At 39.1% G+C, this 13,752-nt stretch overlaps 1 protein-coding gene across 7 annotated transcripts in view; it reads left to right on the plus strand.

The window, feature by feature from the left end:
* Positions 1-13,752, plus strand: part of PTPRM (protein tyrosine phosphatase receptor type M) — a 685,790-nt gene that overhangs the window by 428,439 nt on the left and 243,599 nt on the right. For 4 of the 7 annotated variants that reach the window (XM_084621210.1, XM_084621211.1, XM_084621212.1 and 1 more), the window contains exon 14: positions 3,283-3,357. The exons of the other annotated variants lie outside the window; for them this stretch is intronic. In XM_084621210.1, coding sequence (XP_084477336.1) covers positions 3,283-3,357 — 75 coding nt within the window. The remainder of the gene's footprint in view (positions 1-3,282; positions 3,358-13,752) is intronic. 7 annotated transcript variants of the gene reach the window in all.

A 13,752-nucleotide genomic window follows, 5' to 3' on the forward strand; every position in this document is an offset into this window, starting at 1 on the left:
GGCTCTGTCTCTGACCGTGATCTCCCTGGGTCAGTAAAGCTTTATACTGCTTGTAACTATACAACCTGATGTGATTATTTTAATGCATATAAAGTGCTGTTATTAGACAATTATAGCTGTGTTCTGTGGTTGTGTTGCTATATGTATTACAGCGGGCACTTGTGCTTCCCATAGAAAAGGTTGCAAAACAGTCTCCATTATCACATTTGTTTTAACATATTCCTGACTTTCCAAAGCATTTGTATTTTGGGCTGAAATCATCCTTAAGGACTGAAATTTGAAGATTTTTAAAGATAGAGCAAAATCTCTTCATTCATTAATCATGAATATAGGTGGCAGAATCTGGTTCTTAAGTGAGACCTAATGTTGCAACCATTTATAGTTCTTACTACCCTGCAGACTGTCATATACTTTAAGGCCCTGATCCCGAAAACACTTGCATATGCACTTAACTTGAAGCACATTAATAGTCCCATTGACTAAACTCAGGCTGCTGATGTGCTTAAAGTTAAGCACATATTAAGTGGATCAGGGCCTGTATCATAAAATGTATCCTGTAAAACCCACTAGCTGTGCAGTACAGCCAAGTTGCTGTTTTTCTCCTAAATTCCACCCGAGTAGAAAGCTTCTGCAGCTCCACTCTGTGGAATTTGAGTCGTCCAGGGAGCATGTCAATATACTCCTCCAAATTCTCATTAGCCCAGGTTACCCACTGATCAGCTGAGCCAACTGGTTTTGGCAAAGCCACCTGGTTGTCTACACTCAAGGAATGTAGCCAGCAGGTTTTGAAGTCTGCACCCATAGGAGGAATCCAGGACTTGATTTGAGCATGGTCTTTAAAGCCTTTTAGTTATTTCCCACCCTCCCCCTGGTTGTCTCAATTTAATATTAGTCAAAAGTTTTGTGTCCCCCTCAAGACATTCGTGCAGTTGGAATTGTGGTAGAACATGGATTGAGTTTTGCAGTAGTTAATCCATGGTATGTTGGATGCTTTTCTCATTTTTGTACACTTTGTGGGAAAGGTTTCTTGCCCTGATCCAGCAAAGCACTTAATCAAAGACTTAACTTTAAGTACAGGTAGTCCTGAATGAAATCAACGGGACAGTGCATGTACTTAAATTTAAGCAAATGTTCAACTGCTTTTCTGAATCCAAGCCAATGTGCTTAGTACCTCACATGAACAAGCTCTGTAGAATCACTGAAATGTCAGCATAAGCAGGAGAAGAAAATGTCTTGTGTGCAAAATATCCTTTTACTTGAAGGCTTTCTACAAAAGATGGCCTTAACCCTGTATAGCCATACCCAGGTCTATTCTGATGCAGGTTCTATGTCTGTATCTGGATAATACTTGGTAATTCCATTATTTTAAATCCTCAGTGCATAACAGTTGAAACAAACGTCTTGTAAGCATTAGCTCTTTACAAATGAAACCGATAGACTTTCAGAGATCATATAAAAATCTTGATTGCCATGATTATAATGTTGTTTTAAGATCAGCATACTGGGTTCTGTATAACTGAAGCGCCCAGTGCTGCTCCTTTAGAAATCAAATGGAGCCTTGCCACTGGCTGCGCTGGGAGATGGACTGGGCTCCCTGTTTCTTTTTATCTGAGTACGGTGAAGAGTGTTCTGGTGCTGCAAAATAAGGCTTTTGTTATTTTTATGACTATTCAAAGTGCATACAAATGTGAGGACTGAAGGGGTGCCTCCTATGTGAGATGAGATAATTAAAATAAAAACAGGATAGATTTTCATGCAGGTAACAAAAATGGCTTTCATATGTCTGCTCTTTCTTTAAGCTAAATGATGATAAAAATCTGTGAAGGGGAGGCTGAAAAACACCAAAACATGCTAACTATACAATTATCAACGTTGTGGTGATTCTTGATTATATTAAGAATGTATTTCCTGCTATGACTTGTTACAATGTCTGAATAGTGACCATTTTGGCATCTCTTAAGAATCCAATTCTCAGACCAAACAGAAAGAGAGGTTATTATTCTGCTCTTGCAACATTGGGAGGCTTTCATTAATTATGAGAGAGAAAAGGCTATTATAATATTTTAAATCCAATAGCAACAGTACTCTAGTAGCTACTAGCAGCACTGTGTTGCAGAGGGGTATTTCAAAATATTATGCAGCAGCAGTTTTGAGTTTAATTGTCTACAGATGGTTGATGATCTATTTTCCTCACTCGTTGCCACATTTCTAATAGCACCCAGGCTGTTCTATGTAAATTAGCGATCTTTCATATAATCTTATCTTTAATTTTCCAATATTTTTCTTTGCATCATTTTCCAGCTGCATCATGTCGGATCTGACCTTTTAATTTTTTAAAGTATTTCTTAATCTATATGTACCATACTGTGCTTAACCATTTAATGACAACCATAGTGCTTCTGGCAAACAAAGAATCAGAAGATTTCATTGTGAACCAGAGTAATACTTATCTGTTGGTACAGCCCTCCAAAAACAAACACCTGCCAGGAATAGTTTAGGTATACTCGGGCCTGCCTCTGTGCAGGGGCCTTAACTAGATAACCTCTTGAGGTCCCTTCTTCCGTACATTTCTGATTATATGAAGAAGAGTCAAGATACTTTAGGTGTGTAGGCAATTCTGCTTTCACCTTTCATTGTTTTAGTGGGAGACTATAAACTTGTTTAGGCCCAATCTAGCAACTGCACACATTTAACTTAAAGCATGTGAAAAGTCAGTAGTACTGCTCGCATGTGTAAGTGTTTGCGTTTGCAAAATTAGGACCTCTATCAGGAAGATTCAGGAAAAAATGTGTATTAACTATAATTGAAGAATATTGTACAGGAAAATGATATTTTAAATAAACAGAGGAAAAATGTACTGTGAAAGTTTAAAAAGCAAAAAAGAAATTGGTGTGATTTACCTTGACAAATTAAGGTTGGAGTTATGTGAATAAGCACTGAATTTTTGCAGATTAAATCCAATGATGTGGCCAATGGAGCCAAGCCTCAATCTTTAGTTAATCAGTTTTGTAATTGCTAAATAGTACACTTTGATTCCTTTTTCTGGATGAAGGTTACATACAAAAGCTTATTAATATCACAGAATAACCAAACTAACAAAATAAGAAAAGCTGATGATGAAGAGGCGCTTTCGTGGTTTTTTGTTCATTTGTTTTTGGTTTTGGGGTTTTTTGGTAAAACTTTGAGACAATAATATTGACCAAGATTCTTCTTGCTAGCATAGCTTCAGTCTGGCTTTTTCTTCCTCATGCATGCTGACCTGGAAATCTTCCTTTGCCTTAGCTGCGATAATCGTGACTCAGCTTACAACACCATACATTCGCATCGCCCCTGCTGCAGGCGACGACCAGCTAACAGGTCAGACATTCAAGTATAGACAAGTCATCTTGCACATTTCAGAGTCATTTTCTTTGTTTCGTTTTCCCTCCATGTGTTCTTAATTTTCTGCTCATAGATTGTTTACCACTATGTAGGGTTTTTTGGGGGGAGGGGGTTTGTCAGCTATTACATCCATTGAATTAAGTTATGTGCTTGGCATCAAAGACTTACACACTTATATCCATGTATGTAAAACAACTCCACTGCATGTTTTCATTGTGTGTTTGATCTTTGGGATGTTCCTTCAAGAAATATAGCTGTCCTAGCTTTGCAGCAGTTGTAACGTCAGTCAGGGTTTTTATATAAGTATGTGTGTGGGTGTGTGTGGGTGTGTGTATCTATTTTTTCCTGCATTATTAGATCAAGGCATTGTGGTTATCATCTTGTTGATTTATTTGGGGTCAGAGAGGGACACTTTCATAAATCAGAAAATATTGTGGTTGGTTTTTTTAACTGCAGAGTGGTTTGAAGATAGTTGTATCTAACAGAACTTCAATGTACATAACATTAAAGATAAAGAAATAAAATAAAAACATTGATCACTGATGGGTCTTCGATTTAAAAGAAAAAGGCCTACAAAGTGACATACAGAAATGCACAAAGTTATAAGGTTTTTAAATCTAATTTACAAAATAAATTCAGTACACATGTGAGACCATTATTAGGCTATGGTTTGCCCAAGGCCAGTTCAGAATGTAGCAAAAAATCCTTATGAATATGGGGAAATTATTCATTTTCTCATAAAATAAACACACTCATAAAGCTTTTGAGGAATTTGGAAACCAGTGTATTCTGAAACAGAAGAAAAGTGCATTAAATTATTTTAAGGTGAATTTGATGGAATATGTAATATAGGAAGTTAGATCTGCTCCATCAACATGTGGTGCTATGATAAACCCATAGCCATTTCCAAAATTACTAGCATAATTACTTGGGAAGGATCCAAATGTTGCTGTTGGAAGGGAAGAAAACAGTTCAAATGTTTTGGCATCTGGATACTGTTACAGCCAACCAGAGAGAGAGAGAGTTAAATGATATCAACATAACATAGAAAGGCAGATGATCCACCATTGTTGTGTATATATATTTATATATTATTTATGATTATATAAGACTCAAGCCTTCACTTAAATTAGTTTGTTTGTAGTTGACAAACTGTTAACTGATTCATATACAATTATTTCTATTGAAAATAAGGAGAAAAATGTGGTGAGAAGATGCAGGGGGTAAGGGAAATACAAGCTAAATATCTTACCTCTTTGAAGCACTGTCCACAGGCATTTTCAAAACTTACATTCTCTGGGTTCTTTTCTGGAGAATAAAAGTAAAGCTTTGAAGAGACAAGGAAGGTCTCTTCCACTTACTTCAGCAAGTTCTGACGACTTTGGCACAAGAATGAAATGTGCTTACGTAGACATTCTCTATTTTGAGGATTAAAGCTTTTTATTGATGCAAAACTTAGTAGCTACAGAAACTCAGTGAAAGATGTCCACTTTGCAAGAGAGAAATGTTTACAAAGTTAACACAGAGAACAGGAGATATCATAGTTGTAAATACCAAAGTACTTAATTTGCTGCTTTCTCGATGGATACTTCATAACAAAACAAAAGTGGCTAAGGCCACTCCTAGTAACCCTCATGCTTCAACTGCCTTCAGATATGCTGCTTTTACAGTTTTTCAAATTTTCAGTTACTGCGCAATAATAATTTGTACAGTAAAAGAAAAGACATCAAATAATAAGTGGGCAGCTAAAAGGGAAGAAGTATCTGCTCAGTTTCCCTGAATAGATCCCTCCCTAATAGTTCTGCTGCAAAGAAGAGTGAGGGACAAACAAGCAATGGACCCTGACCACAAACCCTGTGAATCCCAAGACAACAGCAGGAGGCCAGGCTCATCCACTGAGATATGTATGCCTTCATGCTTTCTCTGGGTCTCCAGCAAATTCCCCTCTCAATGGCAGTGATTTGACTCTAATAGAACCAAGTTATAAAGCCTTATGCTCCCAGTTTTCACCTTAAAGGGAATTCCCACTTTTGAAGGGGGTGAGTCCATATTTAATTGCCTCCCTCACCAACGCTGGGCATGAGGAAGCAGGGAACGATGTGCGTACTCCTTTGGGACATCCATTGCCCATCCACTGCCCTTGTACCGACTTCTGGGTTGTGAAGGTCCCTCTTTGGATTGAGAGGAAACACTGTCAAAGAGGTGTTTGAGCACCCTTTCTGCATGGAAGAATTAGCCTGTGGAGAGTCTTCTCCATGGGGGGATTTTAGTGATATGATTGGATTATTGCTTACTGTGAGGCTTGCATTGTAAATCAGGTTGCATAGCATTTTCTGTTATAACACCCTGTTTCCCCTGCTTGTATATTTCAACATATAACTTTTGTGATTGAAAATGTCCCTGCTTGTTTCCACCCAAAGTGATTTCTGATTTTTAACACCTTGGGGTGGGGGGGAATTTCCATTTGTTTTTGAATTGTGGGAAATGGAAGGAAAATGCTTCTCCCACAGTTTAAACTAAAAATCCTGACTACCTTCCTAAACACTGGTAAAGCCAGCTGCTCTCCCTGCTCAACTAAACCAACCTGGTTCAACTCAGCTCTCAGTACAAACCTTCCCCAACTCAGCTCTTTCCCTCCTCTGTCAGCAACCTGTCCTGGCACTCCCTGATATTGTTTGTCTCTCATCATTAGTCTTTCATGCTGTCCTTCCCCTCTCTTCCCCCCTTCCGATATATAAAAGAAGAGGGCTGCCAGGTTTAGGAACAGCCCCCCTTCACCTTACAGCCTCTCCATGGCCTGGATCGTACGACTGGAGGCAGCCGCAAGTGGCAGTTCTCCTTTGGCTGCTGCTAAATGCCTTGGATGAAACTGGGACTACGTTAGTACCACATAGTGGGTTGCCGGGGCAACTGTTCAGTTTTGTCAGCAACTGGGGAAAATAGGCAAATAAAGCTGACAGAATTGATCAGTGAATATATTATTATCAGTAGCTGGATGATGCAGGGACTTTTTTTTCAATTTGAACATTACAAAAATAATTAACTTAGTTCACCCATACGGTCAGAAGGATAGGGAGATAGTTCAGTATATTGTATCTGTCCATCGTATGCCAGTAGAATTGACTGCATATACATGGAACAGAAAGTATTTCTTACAGACCAATTACTATATTGTCTGGCCCTGATTTTTAGACCATAACATGGGCTCCATGTTTGCACCTGCAATGGTTGGCAGATGTGATTGGTGTCATTTACAGGTTTAACTACCTGTTTGTACCTGCGTATTATGTAGCTAAGCGTCTAAATGGCATCGGTTGTACTTGCCGTTATTTGCAAATTGGGGGCACAAAAATCCAGCAAAATAAATATATTATTATTATGAACTGGATTAAATCTTGTTATGGGTTGAGTTAAAACCTCGCTATGTGTGAACACACTCTTCATTTAAGTTAGTTGTCAGAGGCCATTAAGGGTCCATACCTAAAACAAGGCATAATGGAGTCTGGCCAGAAACTAGCACCATGTAGGCATAGGGTTTCGCTGCGTGTTGTTTTAACCATGTGCATGTATGTATCTGTGGATGAGCAAAAAGTCTAGTGAAGTTGTTGGGAGCGGGAGGAGAGACGAAGAGCAGACAACAAACAGAGAGGCTTGGAAGCAGGAAGTAAGCCAAGAAGCAGTCTGTAAGAACGGTGTGACAGTGGAGAAGTCTACAGTAAGGTTCCGAGTCTGGTGCTGGTTAAAGAGGCTTGGGGCTGTAAACAAAGAAGCTATCCCCTGTGTTTTGGTTCCTCCTTCATTTGGAGAAGAAGGACTTTGTACATTCTTTGTAAATAAACATGCTTGCATCAAAGAAAATACCAGACTTCATCATCCATTTCTGCTCCGAGCTGAAACATCCCCAGGGCCCCAAACTTTGACTAGCTGCACAGGTTAAAAAGGGGCAATACTGTGAACATAGTAAAACCCCATTTTCCAACCACCCTTAACCAAAACTCACTCATGTGTGAATCTAGAGTAAGCTCCCTCATTGTAAATCACTTACCTAAGCCACTCTGGATGTTTAGATATTTTGAAGTTCTCAAAATATTTCTGGTAGACAGGTTTGTATTTATATATATTTTTCATTTGCTATTGAAAGTTGAAGATGAAATTCATATGTTCTCATACTTAGGGGAAAAAATCAAGGACAACATGAAAAATGTCGTCTGAAAATAAACACACAAGAAATTAGTACATACATTGTGTATTAGAATAAAATAAGAATTATTTTGGGATTAAAGCAGAGTGACACATAAGAGACGGCTGTAAGATACTGCACCTTGCTTCACCATTTTGTAAGACACTTCATTCAACAGTTTCAGAATGTCCATATTTGGTATTCTTTGGGCCCTCATCTCTTTTCCTCCTTCCAACATTTTAATGAAATAACATGCTTGGAGTTAGGATTAAAATGTTTCATGTTTGAATGCATGTTCCTTAAGTGTTGTAAAGTGTCTGGGCTACTTACTTTTAAATTAAAAAATTTTCATTTATGATTTAGTAGCACAGATACCTACTGTACCAGATACTATTCAGATTGATTTCCATCAACACACTGTTTCTGTCAACCACTGTTTGTTACACATGCAGCTGGAAGGCTAAACTTTGTGTTGCAGTGTCTTTGTAAATGTGATGATTCACATTCAAACAAGATACATCAGAGGCTTTTTGTAATTTCTCGTTAGAATAAAAATACTTTTTAAGATTAGAAAAACTAAAAAATAGTGACACTCATAAAGCTTAAATTAATTACACTGTAGATAACTGAAGGTCTAGATAAGCAGTGTAGTTTAGAACCATGTTATAAACTGATACAAAACTAATCCCAATTGTTTTGTTTTTTTCTGCCTTATGGAATTATTGGCCGAATAACATTTAGAGATTTATCAAAATGTGAAATTTACCACATGAGAGTTATTGGAATACACTGGGCCAAATTCTGCTCTCAGTCATTACAATGTAAATCTGGAGTAATTGCATGGAAAGTCATTGACTGACTGAATTGAGATCTAGATTGATTTTTTTGTGTGTGTGTGTCAGTGGATTTACTCTGGATTTACACTAGTATTACTGATAGCACAATTTCTCATTAAATGTTTGTTAAAACAAACTATAGCATTGTGAATTTGGGAAGGATTATTTTCCCATTTATCTGTGTCATTAGACAGGACCTCCTAGGAGGAGGAGGAGTGACATTTTTCCAATAATTGTGATACAAAGTCTAGCTGCTAACAATAATAAAAAGAAGTTAATTTGTCATTCTGTTTAAAATGTTGATCCTCTACTGGAGCATTAAGTAAGCAGGTCAGGGAATCTACACAATCACCAAATGTACCTTCCCTTTTCCCTGCAATCCCTCCAGCAGAGTACCGTCCTAGCAGCAAAAATGTGATGGATCTTAACTGAAGTCAAATGCCATCTATATAGTAATCATAAAAAATGTCCTTATGAGTGACACAAATTGAAGCTGTATACCCCCTTTCCCATATAGAGACCCCCTCATCCAGATCAGTTTCTTTGTCTGAATCCTCCTCCCATCTTTTCATCTGGGTTGTTTTCTTATCAACATCTTTTTCAGTCAAAAAGGTGTGTAGCTCAGACATAAAACTTTTTGTTCCAGCTTGCATCTTGGTCAACTCCTCAAATGTGGTTAATGGTCTAGATAGAGCTGCCTTGTATTCAGATTTCACAATAAAATATTTGACTTGTAAATATTTAAAGTACAGGATCTTTATATTATTTACATTATTACATATATCTTGGTGTGATTTCAAATCAAGACCAAGGAACAGCTGTCTCTAAGGTGTCACAAGTACTCCTTTTCTTTTTGTCCAAATTGAGTAATCTCAGCTCTTACCCACAATGAACAGTCACTTTGCTTTTTCCTTGGGAAAAACTTTGAATTATTAATGAAAAGGAAGAGGCCTCAGCGATAGGAATTTAAAAAATTTATCCAAAGCTGCTAAGGTGGTCTGGATGAATGGATGATTCTTTTATTTTTGGAGACATAGATATCTTTTTAATCCAACAATTACTCTGAATAGCTACATTTGGGTTTCAGTGTTGTTTGAGTTTTACCCAGTGTGTGGATGGTTTATTTTAATCCAATTGATCACATCTTTTAGTTGAGATGTATAACAATAATAAGCCAAATTAGGGAAAGCTAGTTCACCCCACTTTGTAGACTTATACAGATCTATAGAATACACCCTTTGTCTTTTGTGTTTCTCTCTGAATTTTAATACTGCAACCCGCCATGTTTTTAATATTATGTCAGGGATACCAATAGGGATGCACTGAAACAAAAATAACTTTGGGAGGACAAAAAGAAAAGGAGTACTTGTGGCACCTTAGAGACTAATTGAGGCTACCCTACCTGGCCAAGAAATTTCATATTTATCCCATTCCTCCATTTATTCCTTTTATTATTGTGTTCCACAGTGGGGGGTAATTGCCTTAAAATGCAGTTTCTACACCATATCTATTCCTACATATTTTAAAGATTCCTTTATCCATTTAAATGTATGTACCTGACAACAGTTAGATGTGACTCTTTTGGGAAAATTAATTCCTAAAGTTTCAGATTTATCATAGTTTATTTGGAAGCCTGAAACCTGACCAAATTCAATTGTCCTGTAACTTTTAATGAGGCTTCTGGATCCTGCAAATACAACAAGGCATTGTCATATACAACGCTGTTTTGCATTTGGATGTACCTTACCAAGGGGCTGTTTCTCACCTTTTTTGCAAAAGACTCCATTGCCAAAGCAAACAGGGGGCTAACAAGAAACCCTGTCCTGTACCCTAGACCAGTGGTTTTCAAACTTTTTTTCTGGGGACCTAGTTGAAGAAAATTGTTGATGCCCGTGACCGCATCAGAGCTGGGGATGACGGGTTTGGGGTGTGGGAAGGGCTCAAGGCTGCGGAATGAGGGGTTCAGAGTGTAGGAGGGGGCTCTGGGCTAGGGCAGGGGGTTGGGGTGGGGAGGGGGTCAGAGCTCTGGATTGGGAATGTAGGCTCTGGACTGGGGCCAGGGATGAGAGGTTTGGGGTGCAGGAAGGGGTTCTAGGTTTGGGGGGCTCAAGGCTGGGGCACAGGGTTGGGGTGCGGACTTACCTCCTAGGCAGGGGGGCCATGGGGCTCCGTGCACTTCCTGCCTGTCCTGGCACCGCAGACTGTGCTGTGCCCCGGAAGCGGCCAGCAGCAGGTCCAGCTCCTAGGCGCGGTTCTGCACGACTTTCGCCCCCAGACACTGCTTCCCCACACACACACACACGGTTCCCATTGATCGGTTCCCGGCCAATGGGAGTACGGAGCCGGTGCTCGGGGTGGAGGCAGCTTGCAGAGCCCCGTGACCCTTCCGCCTATGGGCTGGACCGCAGCGTGGTGTCGGAACAGGTAGGCACTAGCCTACCTTAGCTGGGCAGCACCGTCGACAGGACTTTTAATGTCCCGGTCAGCAGTGCTGACCAGAGCAAGGCGATCCAGTGCCTTACATGCCGTGACCCACGGTTTGGAAAAACACTGCCCTAGACATATTAAAAGGGGGAGATTGATGTCCATTAACCAATGAAAAGGTCGAGAATCAGTATATAGGCATGATATGCCAATATAAAACTGATTTCCATAACCAAACCTTGTCCAAATCTGTCTGAATTACTCCCACTGCAACTGGTTGAGAGTTTTTTCAGTGTCCAAAGAAAGCAGAGTGCAGGAAAAATAGCCAGAATTAACATCATAGATCAAATTCAGAGTTCTTTTGATATTATCAGATAGATGACTATGAACAACGAACCCAGATTGGTCAGGGTGAACATATATGGGCAAGATGACAATCCATTTGCTAGTCTTTTAGCATCACATTAATTAAAGAAAGAGGTCTGTGGTACATATCAGGCATGATGAGATTGTTATCTTATCTTTGAGTTCACGTATTCTGAAAATTTTCCACCATCGATGACCTTTCTCCAAATTTGGAATGGTTATGATAATTCTGAAGTCAAACTTACTTCAGGAGGGGAGATCTGGGTCTCCTGCTATTTTGTTATTAACTTCACCTGTAATATAAATTGCAGCACTAAATTCAGTGTAATGTTGTACCCATTAAGTATACTTTATTCACATAGAGTAAAATATCCTGGGGGCTATACAGCCCAGTTTCCATTTAACTGTATTCCTTTATCATTGTAACCACATGACTATAATATCCATTATTTATTGAAATGTCTTAGCAAATCATTTTCTTTGGGATCTGGACTGCTTCTTCTGCTCTCATTTCTGTCATGGTGTCTTCCTGCTGCATCTGTTTCAAGCAATTCCATTTCTCTTTGCTCTTACCAATTCCCAGTGATTTGTTGGTGACCTGTGGGACCGATGCCTTTGATCCCATTCAGATTGTTCTTGAGCTGATTTGTCTATTCCAGTGTCCATAAAAGTACCTGTTCCCCTTCTTTTGGATCTGAGCTGTACATATTTGTACATTTAATGGACAGTCTGGATAGGAACCCCCATTTGTATCTTCTATTGTTCTTTCTAAGAATTGTGGTCACCTGGCAGAGTTTTTTTCACTTCTAAGGGTTGAGGTTGCAAGATCAGGGAAAATCTGTATTGGCTGGTTTAGAATCATCTGTGGTTCAGTTCTCTCCCTCATTGCCCTCAGTAGCTTATCCTTGTCTTCATAGTAGTGTAGGCCGACGATCACCTCTCTAGGTCTAGAGCCTGCTGGGGGTCTGGGGAAAAGGGATCTGGAAGCCTCTCAATATGAATATAATCCTTATTGCTGAGTTTTAATATGTCATGGAAAATATTGTTCAATGTGTCCAGCAATTTCTCCCTTCAATCTCCTCTGGAATACCTTTAATCCTTGTGGTGCTCTTGTATTCTCTATTTTCCATGTCCTCCAGTTTTAATTCTGTTTCTTTTTATCTTTTTTCAGTTATTTGGATTCTTTCATCTAGGTTAATAATGCTGTCTCATTGCTTGTTGAATTTCTGATATTTTCCAATTAATCTAATTAATTTCATTTTTATATCGTTAATGTCAGCCTGGTACTCTTCCCTCATCTCCTTATTCATCTTTTTGATTTGTAACAGCAGGTCTTCAGGTCAAATGTAGTGACTGATGCTTCTCCACTCATCTACATAGTTTGTTTTGCTGGAGGGGGAGTTACTCCCTTTCGTGGTCATGTCTTTGTTATGTTTTTTTGGAGGAAGGGGCATGGGGGGGTCTTTAGGTCTACTTGTCTTTCCTCTGTGCTTGTTACACCTTTCTCAAGATGCTGCTCCCACCCTCCCCGATTCACATGTACTGTGACACGATGAAATCTGAAGCACTGCTTTGGGTAACTAAGAACCCATGCTTTGTTGACAATACAACACCGCTATTTACAGATGTTACTGCAGGATGAACACAGTCATGAGCTTATTCTTGCCTTGATACTTCTACATAGCTCCCATTGACATCTATGGGAGTTGTGCACAGTTGTCAAGAAGAGACTGAACACCTTCTGTTGTGAAATGTCAAAGTAATGTACAGGGTCACTTCCTTGCATGACAAGGAAGCCATGTGAGAGAGGATCTCCATACTGAAATTCCGATCCCGTTTTTTTCCTTTAGAGCTCCAACATTCTCATTTGTTATGCTGGTAGTAGTTCAAGGATTCTGATCCTCCCTGTTCAGCTGGGCAGAATGTAAAGTGAGAAGAACATTTTCTACTTTCTGCAACACCCGCTGAGTGCATTTTAATGGGCTGGAGTGTCGCTTGTGATTTATTGCCCTTTTTGTTCTTTTATGTGTTTTGCTATGGCAGTTTCATCTATAAAACAAAATAGTTACAAGAAAATGTTAAGGCGTGCCATGGGAGCCACCTTTTTCTTTTTTTGCAATGTACTACTGAGGTATTCTCAGGGTCAGGTATTCTCCTTCAGAAACAGTGCCGCAAAAGCAAGTAGTATTTTAAACATAGGCAAGTTTTCCATGTGTAGCACAAACAAAGCAGCTAAAATTAAAACAATTATACTGAGGGAATAGAATGATAACACTGATGGCTATTTTCACCAGAAGTGCTGAAGCACAGAATCCAACTGTAAACCTGCTCCATTTGTATAAAAATAGGAATCTGAATTGATTAGAAGTCAATTGATAGTGTGGTAATGTCCACAATATTAAGACTTTTTTTTACTTTTTTTTATTGTGATAAGGATTTGTGGGAGGTTCTGTCATCAGGGGAATCAATACAGTTCTGCTGCATGGTTAGGAGAGTAGGGAACAAGATTTGGAGAACCCATGCAAGGAATCCTCCTTAGGTACTGCATGCATATAGTCACCAAAG

The sequence above is a fragment of the Lepidochelys olivacea genome (assembly GCF_965140295.1).
Source record: "Lepidochelys olivacea isolate rLepOli2 genome assembly, chromosome: 2".
In the NCBI taxonomy this organism is placed as follows: Eukaryota; Metazoa; Chordata; order Testudines; family Cheloniidae; genus Lepidochelys; species Lepidochelys olivacea.